Genomic DNA, 15,423 nt, shown 5'->3' on the forward strand with positions numbered 1-15,423 from the left:
CAATCCTAAATTGTGCAATTTAGGAGTCTAATTAGTTCTGTGTTTAATATAAATAAATAAACCCAAGCTCTCTTCATCCCTGTCTGAATGCTCTAATCTAATGCAGTTTTCTGTTTAGGAACAGACAAGCAGAACTTCACACTGAGTCCAAGGTGAGAAACATGCTTTTAGACAGTAGGTAACCAGGTGGTCATTGCAGAGCACCTTGTAATTCTGGTTACCTCGTGATACAGTCTTCACTGTTTTTTCCATTCTTTCAAAATGTCACATTTTTCTACACGTGTAGAAATGTTACCATCTTAAAATGTACCCTGATGAATGACAGGTGGAAGGACACATTTTTCTATTGCATTTTGTCATTGCTATTTCCATACATAGGATTGTATGAGAAATTCCCTTTAATAACAGAAGAAACTTTCTGCAAGACCAAAATTCACACAGTAGTATTCAGTCTGAATGTTTTATTGAAATAATACTCCATCCCATTGGTAAGGAGGGAGTAGGAAGACCCACACTCTTGGCTACAACTACTTTCAGTGAAAGGTAAAATAAAAAGCTAGGACTTGGAGACCTGTGCCTTAAGGTGATCCCTGAATGGTAAATTATTATTTTATTCTCCTGCCATTTTATAAAGGCATGAGGACAAGACCATGGGAGCTCTTTATTGGCCATCATCATAATTGCTTTAAAATATTTCCTCCCTTTTCAGCACTCCTGGAATTTTAACTGAGAATCAATAGTGCTTTTTCGTATGCGCTTTCAAAGTTTTCTGGCAAATTTTACTTTAGAACCAGAGAATGTGATAGTTGATCAGGCTGTTGTTTACACTGGCTACTTGCAGGAGTTCTTGCCATTTAAAGAGTCTTTACACTTGAGTTATATCAAACTGCTTCTTTGTTTTCTGTGGCTCATGAAATAATTGTTAAAAGCTCTTAAGGTGAATCCAATTCTTTGAAGTTCTGATTTGACAAATTTTTAGAAATGAGCCTCTTTTTCTTTTTTTTGCTTCCTTTTTTGACTTTCAGAATACAGAAATGCATACTGCTGTTCCATAATCTTTCCTTCCTATACTTTTCGTGACAGTAATTAGCCTTTTTGCTACTTCTGGGCCTGTGGCACTTTCCAAATGTACTGGTCTCATGCTAAATAACCTCCTCAATTCCAGCTTAAATCTTTTAATGGACAGTCTGTTTCATGTCAACACCGATGGTTATTTTAATTCAGGTAATCCCTTTCCCTTCACATCATTTACTGATTTCCTTATACTTCGATGTAGCAGGAAACACATCGTACCTTAGCCTCTGTTTCCCAAGGTGAGATCCTACCCTTACCTCCCATGACAGGCTCACCACTTCTGTGATCATTCTTGCAGTCCTTTTCTGTTGCTCTTCCAACTTGCTTCTGTCTTCCTTAACCCTGGGTGAGAAGAGCCATACACAATATCCAGACTAGGTCATTACAATACCCTTCATGTGGCAGTGACACATCCCAGTCCCGAAATTTCTTCCAGCTGATGTTTTCGAGGCTCATGCATTATTTTTTTTTTTTTAATGTGTGCCACTTTAGTGACTCGTTTATCCCTCTAGAATTAACCAGCATGCCCATCCTCATTGCTATAAACTGGGAATTAATCTGTTGGTAGAATGTTTTTGTTACTGGACTCTTCAGTGCATGGCCTCCATCTTTCCTCTTGTGCTGCACAAGAGATCTGCGGTGTTGCAACCAGTCTGGCTATGTGGAAACAGAAAACATTGGACTCTGAGACTTCAGTTTATTTCTTACGTGAAAATTTATATCACATACAGAACACATTTCAGAAAAAAAAAATCATAATTCTAAATTATGTCTAGTTTCCCTATTGTGTACAATTAGTTCCTTGGATTCTCTTGTGTAAACGAACAGGAAAAATTGAAATGGGAAAAATGCTTGCTTTATTTGCTTACAAAACTCTAGGAAAAAGGATTAGACTAAAGTTTTAAATTGCAGCCGACTCGTAAATCAAATGTGTAACAAGGGTGATAATGAGCATAAACACACTGAATAATAAAATGTTAATTTGTGTTCCGAGTTCTAGGGCTCTCATCCAAAGCTCACTGCTGTCTGTGGAAAGACTTCCATTGATTTGAATTAGACCTTGGCTTTTGTCCTGAATGAACACAATACCAGTGGAGCTATTCATGAGAGAAATGTTTGGAAATAAATCACAGGAACATAGAACTGGAAGGAACTTGCTGCGTTGGAACCCAATTCACTTGCTAATTCAGGCAGTCGTGTTTTACAATGCTTGTTGTGTTGATACTTTGTCATAGTCCCTTGCATGAACTAACCAAATTCAATCTTTAAAAAAAACCTGCTGCTGCTGTAATTGAAAGGTTGTTTCTGGATCATTACTCTGATGTCTGAAACCTTCTTTAACTTCTAGCCTAAACCTATTTATGCCAATTTTTTCCACTTGTTTTATGCCAACATACTGTTCTGGTCTTTACTCTATACAATATACTTTGTCTTTATACAGTTTTGGTAAACTATTGATGATTGTCCCATCTCCTCTCAGGCTTTGCTTTGTTTTGCTAAACAAGCCAAACATTTTAATTTCTTATTTAGTAAGTTGTTCATTCCCTGTAGCCTTTATCTGAATCTATTCCTGTTTGGCTTAATCTATCTGGCAACAAAACCTGCATTTTTAGTGAGGTGTAGTAGTGCTCTGTATAATGTTGTTAATACTTTCCTGGCCTCACTGGAAATACTTTTCCAGATACATCCAGTATTTTGTTTGCCTCCTTAGGGCTGCATCTCACTGATCAATTTTATTGTGTGACTTACAGGATCTTGGTTCCTGCGTGAGCTCCCATTTAGTAGTAGAAATAGTTTTTAGTCCAGGAGTGCATAACTTTGCCCTCGTACTCTGAGGCTTTTAGCCTGTGTCCGTTACTCCAGTGCTCATTTCTTCCTTGGATGGTGCTCGGTTTGTCCTCTGCATTGGCTGTCGTAAATGATAACAATCAAGCTTGACTAATCAGCAACCTTAATTAGTATGTTCCTACTTTGTGCTAAATTTGTTAATTAAAAAAAAAAAAGAACTCTAGAAACTGCTGGAGGTGGTGAATGATGGGTGATGAGGGCTGATGTAAGGTACAGGAGAGAACCAGGGAAAGGTGCCCAGTGTTGGGCAGAGGAAGAGCGAGATGAAGAGAGGGCATGGAGCCCATGAGGGAGAAGAGAGAGCTTCTGCAGTATTGGTCAAATGAAGGCTACTCACATTTTCCAGAGCATTAATTCGGTCTCACAGAGACGTACTTGGGATGGATGAAGACATGCCAAAATCACAGAAATAAATCCATCACTCATGGCTTTCTGCATTTTGACTTCTTAAGAGTAGTAACACTGCTGCTTAACTTCGAGCATACCTTTATTTTTTTTTTCAGGAGTTTTCAAAGTATTCTGGAAGTTTAAAGACCTATGTTCTAAAAGCATCTTAAAAATACTGAATCCTAAAAGCGCTTTAAAAGTCCTGAATTGAGAGGATTATGAGTCTTGAATAATTTATCCACAAAACTTGGAAGAGCGAGAATTTGTTTAGGTCTTTAAAATGTGTATGATACATTTTCTTATAGATTGGAATGACTCTGGAAGACTTTTATGCAGATAAGTACATTCAGCAGATGATAGAAGTCACAAGCAATAGCAATTAAGGCATAAGGCGTTTCCTGGGAATTAATATCAAGCTGGGAGGAGCTGGAATGGCTCAAGGTGCAGCTGAGGGCCATTAACTGCAGTTCGTGATTAATGACCTCTGCTGAGGTCATTGTTATTATCAGCTGAAAATGTAGAAAAAATCAGATGTATGTATGTTTTTAATGGGAGATGCAGTTTCAGTCGGTGCAGTAGCTGTGTCCCCACTGTTGACAGGCTGCCCTATATTAATATCAAATAGAGGGCTTGATTTCCCTCCTCCCCCTGGCGTTTGTAGGAGCGTTAATCAAAGCTGGATCTCTAAAGCTGTGCCGGTATCAAATTGAAAAGTAAGCAGAATAAAGTCAGTATTACATTTGGTGTCCAGTACTTAATCAGCTTTATTTAGAGATGTTCCCATCTGTCCCTGTTGGTGCCTAATGACAGTGCGTCCCAGCATTGTCCAGAGATGTGCCCAGAACATTTCTTGTGCTCGCTGTCCTTGGACCCACGTTTGAATTCTCATCCTCCCTTCTTTTGCATTATACTCCCAACCAAGATCTAGGTTCCACGTTGTGCAACAAAGAGGGCAGGCACAGCGGACTGACCCGTGCAAGAAATACTGCTGTGTCAATACAGGGAGAATCTGTTTCCTAATACTCATAATAGATACTTACTTCCCAGTGTCCAGACAAGTCCATGCGTGGATTCTTCCACAGTTGGTGAAATTTTTTTTTTTTTTTTTTCTAATATGATGCATGATTTCATTTTTGACTTGTGAGGAAACTGAGAGCTACTACAGGGGACTAGGAAATATTCACCTTGCTGCTTATTTTTAGCTTATGTGACTTATGTTGTAATACCTTGATCATCTTATATCTATATATGTATATATAGAGCTATGGCTGGAGCACCTCTCCTATGAAGACGCTGAGAGAGTTGGGGCTCTTCAGCCTGAAGAAGAGAAGGCTCCAGGGAGACCTTATAGCAGCCTTCCAGTACCTGAAGGGGCTACAGGAAAGCGTGAGAGGGACTTTTCACAAGGGCATGGAGTGATAGGACGAGAGGGAATGGTTTTAAACTGAAAGAGGGGAGATTTAGATTAGATCTTAGGAGGAAATTGTTTACTGTGAGGGTAGTGAGACACTGGCCCAGGTTGCCCAGAGAAGCTGTGGCTGCCCCCTCCCTGGCAGTGTTCAAGGCCAGGTTGGATGGGGCTTGGAGCAACCTGGTCTAGTGGAAGGTGTCCCTGCCTGTGGCAGTGGGGTTGGAACTAGATGATCTTTAAGGTCCCTTCCAACCCAAACCATTCTGTGATTCTACGTTTCTATAAAAATAGAAATACCTTGATATCTCTCATATACATATGATTTACGTTTGTTTACTTCAAGGTGCTTAAAAAAAATACTGAAGAAGTCTGAAATCGGTAATATAGGTAACATAAAGACATAAGCTTTAATTATTTAGTCACTATTATCTTTTGTCTAGATTATACACAATACTGCATGTTTGTGAACATTGCGTAAGCCCTGCTTTACCCATACGCTGGTCCCCTGTCTCTTTCTCTCCCTTCCCCCAACCCTCTTCCCCTGGTCATTGTGAAGGTTGTAGCAACCAAATCCCAAGCAGGACAGGACTGAGATGACTGCTGCTTTTGGCTGACCTTTATACAAATGTCTCTGGATGTAGACTCCTGCTCAGGAAAATGTAATTTGGCAAAATTGTAAGCAAAGCAGTTAAAAAACGTAACTCAGGTGTGAAATGTTGACAATTTGAATGTTAGGTGGTATGACTAGACCCGCTTGTACAACCCTGTCAACTTCATGCTGTTTGTGGGATTACTGCGTGCCTTTATTCACCCTCACCCAGACCACTGAGCTCTCTCCTCTCTTTTTTTTTTTCCTTTCCTCCTCCAAAGTATCTCCTGCGGTGAGAGGAAGAGGTGAGTGAGGTCAGGCGAAATGAAATGAAAATCATGAAAGCTTAATAGCCCGCAGGGAGGTTCCTTTGAAAGGGTGCCAGAGATGGAATATCAGTTATGGGGAAGAAGACCACAGAGTTGGCACTGAATGAAAGGAGATCTGGTACATGCGCATTAGTGTTTCATACCCCTTGCCACAAAGCTGGTCTGTTTTCCTAGTTAACTCTTTAACAAATGTATCATGCCGACAGTAGGCACTCCCACAGTGCTATTGGTGCTCCCTGATGCAGCTTCACGGGGCTTCAGGATGCGTTTTTCTAAGAAGTTCTGGATTCTTTGTCTTGCTTGTAATATCCACAGATGAGAACTCAAGTATTGATGAGATTACATAAATTGCATTTTCTGTTTCATCTTCTGCGGCCTCTACCAGGTGTCCACTCTAAGGGTTAAGAAATTGTTTTCCTGGATGAGAAGAAAAAAAGTTACATTTTAAAACGTGTGAAAATGTGCTTACTTGCAGATATATCAAAGAAAACATCAGGTTATTGTAATTACACAAACTTCTCCACCTGACATCATAGCCCTCAACGTATGAAATGGTGTGACCAATCATCTCAAACACTGTTTTTTTTTCAGGATAAAGAACTGTTAAAAGAAGGGGCTTTGCTCTGGCTGATTTTCCATCTTCTAAGATTTTCAAGTCTTGATTGAAGTAGTTAAAATGCTAAGACCTCATGTGAGACTCACTGGATGGCAGTCTAAAATCTGAGTAAACACAAAGGCTAGACTAAATGATAACAGCTCCCTTGCAGTCTTAACATTTTATCAATCTGTGTTTGTGTGAATAAAAAGACCTGTGCAAATGTGTCAGAATTTATTTAAAGACTTTGGTTTTATTTGATGATGTGGAACTAGTCCTCTGTGTGCACATAGTTTACAGAGAAATTGCAGAGAGAGTTTGATCCTCCAGGACTGCTAACGTTTTCCCCGACATAAGAAGGACATGGAGCTGTTGGAGCAAGTCCAGAGGAGGCCACAAAGATGATCAGAGGGCTGGAGCACCTCTCCTATGAAGACAGGCTGAGAGAGTTGGGGCTGTTCAGATTAGAGAAGAGAAGGCTCCGGGGAGACCTTCTAGCAGCCTTCCAGTACCTGAACGGGCTACAGGAAAGCGGGAGAGGGGCTTTTTACGAGGGCATGGAGTGATAGGACAAGGGGGAATGGTTTTAAACTGAAAGAGGGAAGATTTAGATTAGATCTTAGGAAGAAATTCCTTACTGTGAGGGTCGTGAGACACTGGAACAGGTTTCCCAGAGAAGCTGTGGCTGCCCCCTCCCTGGCAGTGTTCAAGGCCAGGTTGGATGGGGCTTTGAGCAATCTGGTCTAGAGGAAGATGTCCCTGGCCATGGCAGGGGGGTTGGAACTAAATGATCTTTAAGGTCCCTTCCAACCCAAACCATTCTATGATTCTACGATTCTACGTACCTTGAATTCCTGTTGATCTCTAGGTCTGTAGATATGGTACGTTTCAGACCCTTTTACAGTGTTAAAATATCCATATTTGTGTCGTGCTTTTCAGCATGGAATTCTACAGCTAAACATTTTTAAGCCTGAAATTTGTCTTTGGGACAGGTCGCTATTTTCAGTTATCTAATTTTTTTCCCCACTGCTACAGGAACTCTGAAGGAACGAGTGTATATCTGCACAAAGCATTTAAATGACAGAACATCCAGAAAAGCATAACCTGTAATACCAAATGACCCTGCAGCGTTGATGTGAATGTAACCTTCAGTTATAGTGGGCCTGACTTTGTCTGCTGACTCTGTTGTAATTCAGCACAACGTTTGCTTTTGTACAGATGAGACCACAGTTGTCTGGTGTTTTCAGTCATATGCCCTTTTCAGCTTCATTTCGTAAGTCATTATCGCAGTTTTGCTCCACGTTTACGAGAAGTTCGATAGCTGCTGGGTTCTCCATTTGAAGATTCCTTCCCCCAAACATTTTGCAGAGTTCAGCACTTCCAGACCAGTGCTTTCCTTAGTTTCTTTTCACAAAGTCCCTATTAGTCTATAGACACCCACCCCCAAAGGCTGCAGGCTGAAACTTCCCGGTTAAACAGTTGTCGTCAGGTTTCAGATTATCCTTTGAAACAGACTAATGTGCCAGGCACAAAGTGAATCTTCAGCATTTATTTCTTTTTCATTTGCAGGAAAAATTTGAAGGCTTGTTCCGCGCCTATGATGACTGTGTGACATTCCAGCTGTTTAAAAGCTTCAGGCGTGTGCGGATAAATTTTAGTAGTCCCAAATCAGCTGCTCGTGCCAGAATAGAGCTGCATGAAACACAGTTCAGAGGGAAGAAGTTAAAGTTGTATTTTGCACAGGTAATGAAAACTGGTATCTACTTCTGTGTTAGCGCGTGGCTTTTATAGAAATATTGCGCAGTAACACTGAGTAAAAGTACTAAAGGTTTCTCCCATGCCCAGTCTCTCTACTAAAAGATTACTCAGACATCCTTACGTTGCCTGAGCGGTACCTGCCCAGTGGGTCTGCAGTAAATTTAAAAGACCACTTAGGACCCAAGTTGCTTATTCAACACACAAAAGTTACATAGCTTAGAACTGATTTACGACATTGGGTGTTTTCTGTGGGTAACTCTAAACTAGCCATAAAAAAAGTGGTAAAGTGAAGTATCATAAGTTCATTAAAAAAGCAGGGCTGAATTACTTCTTTGACTGCAACCCTGAGCCACAGTCAGGCTTCCTCCTGCCTTTTGTTTTTTTTCTTACTGAATACATGTGTGAATTTTCTAAAAGGAATTCAGTAAGTTCAAGTAAAAGGGAGAAGGTGGGGGAAGAAGAATGCCCCCCAGCGATAGGGGATTATATCCATCTGTTGGAAGTGTCAGGTTGGGATTTCGATTCTTCTTGGCCAAGGGTGAGAGAACCCAGATGTCCCACAGCCTGGGTGAGTACTAGGTCCCAGCCAGGATATAGAAAGGTGGGGGAGGTTGAGAACCCAACCACCACCTCTTCTGAATGTATTTTAATAAGTTGTTGTGGCTGCTGTGGCTTATGGGATACTCACTAGTGCTTATAAGCAATGACAGTGTGCTTTGAGCTGCCATGTTGGTCCTTCAGAGGTATTAGGTTAAGGGCAGGCTCATTTGAAGATATCAGTCAAACGTAAGAGGCAGCCTCTGTAGCCTGGTCAGAACAGGAGCTGTTTTGAGACTAGGCAGAAGCAGAACCTCAAGAAGATGGGAAACTACAGCTATGAAAAAAAAATATGCTTAACAGGTTAGATGAGTTCAGAAGATCTTACAGTTGGATTTAGGTGTTGACAATTACCTCAATCCCATTTTATATTCCTTAATCTCCTAGATCTGGCTCTGAATTTTTTCTGAAAGGTTTCCAAACTTGCTGTTAAGCAGATCTGAGAATCATTTCACTCTAACTGCACAATCAAGAGGTTAATAGGAAACTTGGGATTACACAAGAAAAGGAAAAATGTGCATAATAGTGATTAGTCTCCGTATCTAAGCTGATTTCCTGCAAAGCCATTTAGTTATCTGCACTATGCTCTCCAGTACATGCAGCTTTAAAAGAGCTTATTAGTTGTGCCCAGGGAATGAACATGTGGAAGCAGCAGTGTCTGGAGCAGTGTATGTTTACATGGACCTGAGCCAGACTGAATAAGCACTTCCAGAACAGAAAGTTCTGGGGGACATGGAGTTGAGAGACCCAAACTGGCTCTTCTCAAAACCTATTCAGGTATAGCAGGGTGCTGTCTCAGGCTTGCTGTCATGAAAATGCAGTTTATCACCTCTGGGCCCAAGATGGTTGTAGACTTGCTCAGGTATGGCTGTAGTATAATTCATTTGTGTTGAGACTTCTTTAATATACCAGAAAAAAAGCAGGAATTAAACTAGATAATTTAAGACGGAAATAAAATGAGAACAATTAGTTGCAAATGACTAAAGAATGTGATAGATTCCTTTATCACCTCAGCTAAATCTTCAGAAACCTTTCTGAAGTTACTGATAAGGCCTTGGTGCAGGAGTTACGGGTTTCTTGTCTAATGTCTGTTTTTATTTAGGAGTTTAGGCCAGTAGATCACAACAGTATATTTTCAGCCTCAAAAATCTCTGGACTAGCAGCTGTGGATGCCAAAGCTTTGCATTTGTCTTTAGAGAACATATAAAATAGGCACAAACATTGTAGCTTTGCTCATATAACAGCCCCCCGCAGTGTATTTACTGTAGAGGAACCATCTGTAAGGTTGAGAAGAAATTCATCTCTAGGCCTTCTCTGCTGAGAGTGACACTGAAACCCTGCCTGGGTGGCATTTGGTGTTAGAAGTGTATGATTTGAGTAATCATTCCATTTACCCATCCTATACTAAACAATGTATTTGTTATGCTTTAAAGATTCAGACCTCTGAGACAGATGGAGACAAGCTTCATTTGGCACCACCACAGCCTGCAAAACAGTTTCTCATCTCGCCTCCAGCCTCCCCACCTGTAGGGTGGCAACCAATCGATGATGCAACACCTGTCATCAACTACGACCTCCTTTATGCAGTTTCTAAGCTAGGACCAGGTAAGCTTGTGGTCCTTGTGTGAAAATGTGTCAGAAAAAGCAGATGAGAGATGACAGCAGTATGGAGAATAACTGTAGAGGAAGTTGGGGTAAAGCCTGCAAGTTGCATTAAGTTGATTTGGATTTAAGTTGATGCATGTCAACTGGTTCTTTGCTTAAGAATAAGTTTTACCATATGTACGTACGGAATGGTATCTGCAGCTCATGAGTGCTGGATGATTGAATAGCAGATCAAAGCTTGTTTACACAATTTATTGTGCTTGGATTTGTGCTTAGATGAGACAAATGCTGGTTTCTGTGGGGACCGGACAAATGCTTGTCCGTGAACTCAAGGAGGTTTTGCTTATAATCACATGTGCTCGGTACTGCTTTCCAAGATGCAGAACACCTCAACAAATGTTTAGGCATCACTGCTTCTCCACCAGAGTGGAGAATCTCTCACATTAACAAGTTTGTCAAGAGGGAACTACCATTCCCCAGGCCTGGCAGGATTGCTCTGTTGGGACTGACCATTTTCTGTTGAAAACTGTGTGCAGAAGGAATGGGATAAGTCGTAGCCTCTATCAAAGTAGGACAGATGTCAATGGATAATGCAGATGGACTTTCTTCTGTCTTCCCATCTTCAGCTAATGCCAGGAATTGAAGTTAGCTGGGATTTTCAAAACAATGCTTTCCCTTAGAAAATGCTCATCTGATGGAACCAAAACTTTCCATAGGAGAGAATTACTTTTGATTTAATTAAGTCACCTTTACAAGTAGTTTTCTTCCAAAGCTGTTAAAGCTTCCTCTTTTAAAATTTTCAAAATGGAAAAGGTTCCAGCTTCAGGTCTAAGCAGTATCATTTAGAAATTAAGTCTCATTTACATTTGTAATCCATAAGAAAAAAGAGCTTGTTAAATTATTTTCATATGGAAATAAAACACTTCAGATCCAATCTAATAACAATTGGAAGGGTGAGCTCATGAAAATTTATCAGAGTTTATTTTTGAAATTCTTGTGGGATGAGAGAATGTTTTTTCTCCCCAGCTGTACTGAAGATGTTCGGAGACTAGCTTCCAATTGCAGACATCTTATCACTGTGGCTTTTGTGTGACTGCACCAGAGTAACTCAGAGCTGAAGTGTGCGGGGTGTAGGAAGAGATGTTTCATGATTCACAAGGTTTGCAGGATCATCTCGTATCTTTTTCACATGGGATCTCTCGCAGGGGGAAAATACATATCAGGAGAATATCAGAGATGCCTGTGTTTTGTTCCCCTTCAGCAGGCAAGCCCGCAGAAGAGGGCTGTCAGGTGTAACACTTCGTACTATATTGCATGGTGTTATTTCCAGAATTGATGCTTTGCTTCTAAACTGCTGAATAAAAGAAAAACAAAAAACTCCTTTTTTTTCCTTTGATGCAGCAGTGTTATAAATGGAAACATGGAAACGAATTCCCTAGCTAGCTGGGTAATAAATCAATTCCTGTTCTAGAGCAGTGGAACGTGAAATATCACCCATTGTCCCACACTCCGGGACAGCTTTGCTTGAAGGTCATGTTCACCCGTATTCAAGGAGCCTGCAGGGAGCAATACGAGCAGTCATTGTGTGCTCTCTTCTTTCTATTTTTAGCACTTGTTGGAGAGATCAATTTTAGTTAACTGCAGTGGCGGCTTTAAAATAGCGTTGCAGTTCTCAGTTGTGCATTTACTATGTTTAGAATTTCATTGAAAAACAAATCCCACCAAAACTCATTTCTTAGTATCACATCAGTAAAACATGCTGCTGCACATCAAATGACGCTGTTAGTCTCAGCTACGGGGTTTTTTTTGTTCAAATAAAAAACACAATAAAAAAATGTAACTATGGCTTATCAGCTATCAAAAAATACTCCCCGGCACAGTTGTTTACAGAACTCTGAATGTTAGAGCCTGACTTCTGTGTCTTTAGCTTATGAGGAACCTTTGATATATTGAATACACTGATTTGGTAAGATTAATATCTGAGGACCAGGAAAACTCATTTGAGCGTGTAAATAGTGAACAGTTTCTTTGTATGTTCTCAGTACAAGATGAGTTTTACTGACCTACTTCACTGGGAATGTAAGATACACCCCTTGGACACAGACCCATGCTGCTGTCCCATTCCATGAATACGGGTCATCTCCCTTCAGAGTACGCTGCCGTAATCATCACAGCCACAAAATTAGAGACTGAAACTGTCCCGAGGTGCAAAGGCTGGGAGATTCGCTCCAGAGTAAAATGAATATGCTGGAAGACAGTTAACAGATCTGCCGTGTGTTGTCTTTTTCCACACTCAGTTTTGGGAAAGGTTTGTTTGGGGTTTGTTGTTTTGGGTTGGTTTGGGTTTTTTTTTCAGCCTCGTGGCTGCAGCAGCGACTGTCTGGCATCTCAGAGGTCTAACGGAAAAGATTTCTTTTTGCTGAGCGCAAAAGAAAGGTGGCTTTTGGTCCTTCGTCATTAAATTGAGATTGGTGAGGGTGCATTTACTTCTTAGGGAAGACCATGGCATATTTAATTCAGTTTCTGGTTGATTGATGTATATTCTCAGTTTCTGCAGATGCAGAAATTCAGCTTTAAATGAGGCATGAACAGAATGCGTAGACCAGTCAGAGCCAGCAACTGTGACTGTGCCTGGTTCTGGCCACCAGCCTACAATTTTTTCAATATATTGCAAATAAAGAAGTGTGATCGTTAATCTCTGATGAAAAACACTTCCACTGTCAAGAGAACTTTCAGTAGTTTAAAATACTGATGAAGATACAAAGGCATTGCACTGAACTAGGGTGGTGGTTCGGCTGTTTGCCTGTCAGGCCCAGGTTCTGTCTCGGCCTGGCCTGACTTGGACTTAACTCTTTCCTACAGGAACGCTTGCAACCTACAAAGCTGTTGTCTAGTCTAGGCCCTCCTGTCTTTTCCATAACATTTTATAAGGTCTTAGTTTCATCCTACTGAGGAATACAAGAAATAATTTTATATGAGAAATGTTTGTGAGGGGCAGGAGAGGAATCTCCAGGTCTGGGCTGTGTATACAGAATCACAGAATCACAGAATCAATCAGGTTGGAAGAGACCTCTGGGATCATGGGGTCCAACCATTGCCCTGACACCACCATGTCAACTAGACCATGGCACTAAGTGCCATGTCCAGTCTTTTCTTAAACACCTCCAGAGATGGTGACTCTACCACCTCCCTGGGCAGCCCATTCCAATGGCTAATGACCCTTTCTGAGAGAAATTCTTCCTAATGTCTAACCTGAACCTCCCCTGGCGAAGCTTGAGGTTGTGTCCTCTTGTCCTATCACTAGTTGTCTGGGAGAAGAGGCCAACTCCCACTTCACTACAACCTCCCTTCAGGTAGTTGTAGACTGCAATAAGGTCACCTCTGAGCCTTCTCTTCTCCCGGCTAAACAACCCCAGCTCCCTCAGCCGTTCCTCGTAGGAACACAGAGCTGCAGAGCTGCTCCTCTCAAAGAAAACGCAGTTATGTTTGCTCTGCCATTTATTAGTGCAGTGATGGTTTACAAACCATCACCATCTTCCTGGCACTAGAGTAAGTCCTTATTTTCTGGAAATCAGTCCTACCCCCTCCCTGTCTACCCCTCAACCTGCATATTTCTTCCCTCCTTCCCCCACTGACTTCTTTCAAACCTGTTACGCCAATTTCTTCTCAACAGACTGCCCTGTGCTCCCTCACTTTCTAAGTCTGCACTCTTCTGAGTGCCTTTCCCCAGGATCCCAGGTACCACGCTGGCCTCCTCTTGCCAATCTCAACCGCTGCCTGCTGCCCACACAGCGGTTGCCCAGACAAATTGCCTTTCTCCCCTGGCTGTGATTCACTGATCATGGCTCCACTGATGAGATCTGCACTATACAATAACACACAATAGAGGTCAGGGTCACTACTTGAAAACCAGTGCAGGCTGGGCACCATCCCCAGTAGCCTCATATAGACAAACTTGTACCAGTTTCAATTCTCTCCACATTTCCCAGTCCTTCATCACCCTTCCAGCAGGCTTTGCACCTCCTAAATGCCCTCAGGCTATACTCCAGGTCATGTAAAATGCATTTTTCACATTATGAAAGCACCATGCTGAAGTGTCACACGGGATGGCTCTTCGGTCCACAGTGGTACCTCTTGGGACACAAAGGAGACCCTGCAGCAGTCTGTGCCACTTGGCTGCTGGGTCTGCGAATGATGAGTGGTCAGAGGAGGGGTTGGGTCAGGGTGTCATTTTTGTCTCTGAACAATTAAGATGTAGCTGTTCCTGCCATGCTCTAGCTGGGCTTCTTGAGGAGGATGCGTAGCTCCTGCCCCTGCTCCGCCCTGGCTTTGGCTCACCCTTGAGCAGGGAAGGGGAAAATGGGTGTCAGGGTTTAAAGCTGGGCCAGCTATTAACCATGTGGCAGATGCTCTCTGTTAACCCTCTCCCCCCCGCCAAGGGAAAGGGAAAGGGAAAAGGGAGAGAGACTTATGGGTTGGAAAGTTAAAACAGTTTTAATAAACTATAATAATGAAAAAGAATATAATAACAATAATAATAGAAATAACCAAATATATACAAATATGTACAAAACCAAGATCAAGAGCTTGGAAATCCTCCTCAGGCAGAGTTGCTCCCCCCAGCACAGGCAGAGGGGAAAAGGCAGTAGCTCCACCCAGCACGGGCAGAGGGCAAAATGCAATAGCTCCCCCACCATCACACCTGCAGGCTTTTAACTGGAGATTTGGCAAAGCTGGTACCAATCAGTGGGAGACAGGAGGGCCCCTCCCTCCTGGGCCCCACCTCCAGGAGGCAGTGGGTTAGTGATAAACAGGAAAGTGAGAATGACATGTATGGGATGGAATACCTTGCTGGTCAATCCTGGGTCACCTGCCCCGTCCACTACTCCCTGCAGGTACAACCCCCTTCGGCTCTTTACTCGTAAGCAGTGACCTTGGGTTCTCTAAGACTATTTGGCCTGGTTTGAGCCAAACCAGGACAATGGGGAAGAGCAGGACCTTGCCCAGTAAATGCCACATGCAGGGATTTCAAACCATGTCTCGCACTGCAAGTTTTCTATGCCCAGGTGTTTTCAAACTCTCACATTTGTTCTCACTGATTCAAAGGAAATACTAAATACTTACACATGACTTCCAGAGAGGATTAAAAGTGGGTGGAGGGGCAGGCAGATGGGTGATAGATAACATTTTGCACCTCTGTCCTTCCTATCGCTTCTGTTCTGTGGCTGCT

The 15,423-nt window shown here is 42.0% G+C and overlaps 1 protein-coding gene across 2 annotated transcripts in view; it reads left to right on the top strand.

Annotated features, from left to right (window-relative positions):
* The window catches only part of RCAN2 (regulator of calcineurin 2), a 102,157-nt gene that overhangs the window by 75,341 nt on the left and 11,393 nt on the right, over positions 1-15,423 (top strand). The window contains exons 3-5 of one of the 2 annotated variants that reach the window (XM_068395607.1): positions 7,803-7,976; positions 10,022-10,193; positions 11,220-11,275. In XM_068395607.1, coding sequence (XP_068251708.1) covers positions 7,803-7,976; positions 10,022-10,193; positions 11,220-11,245 — 372 coding nt within the window. In that variant the 3' untranslated portion in view covers positions 11,246-11,275. Of the gene's footprint in view, positions 1-7,802; positions 7,977-10,021; positions 10,194-11,219; positions 11,276-15,423 lie in introns of those variants that run through there. The other variant, XM_068395597.1, reaches the window with a different exon arrangement.

The sequence above is a fragment of the Nyctibius grandis genome, chromosome 1 (assembly GCF_013368605.1).
Source record: "Nyctibius grandis isolate bNycGra1 chromosome 1, bNycGra1.pri, whole genome shotgun sequence".
Classification (NCBI taxonomy): domain Eukaryota; kingdom Metazoa; phylum Chordata; class Aves; order Nyctibiiformes; family Nyctibiidae; genus Nyctibius; species Nyctibius grandis.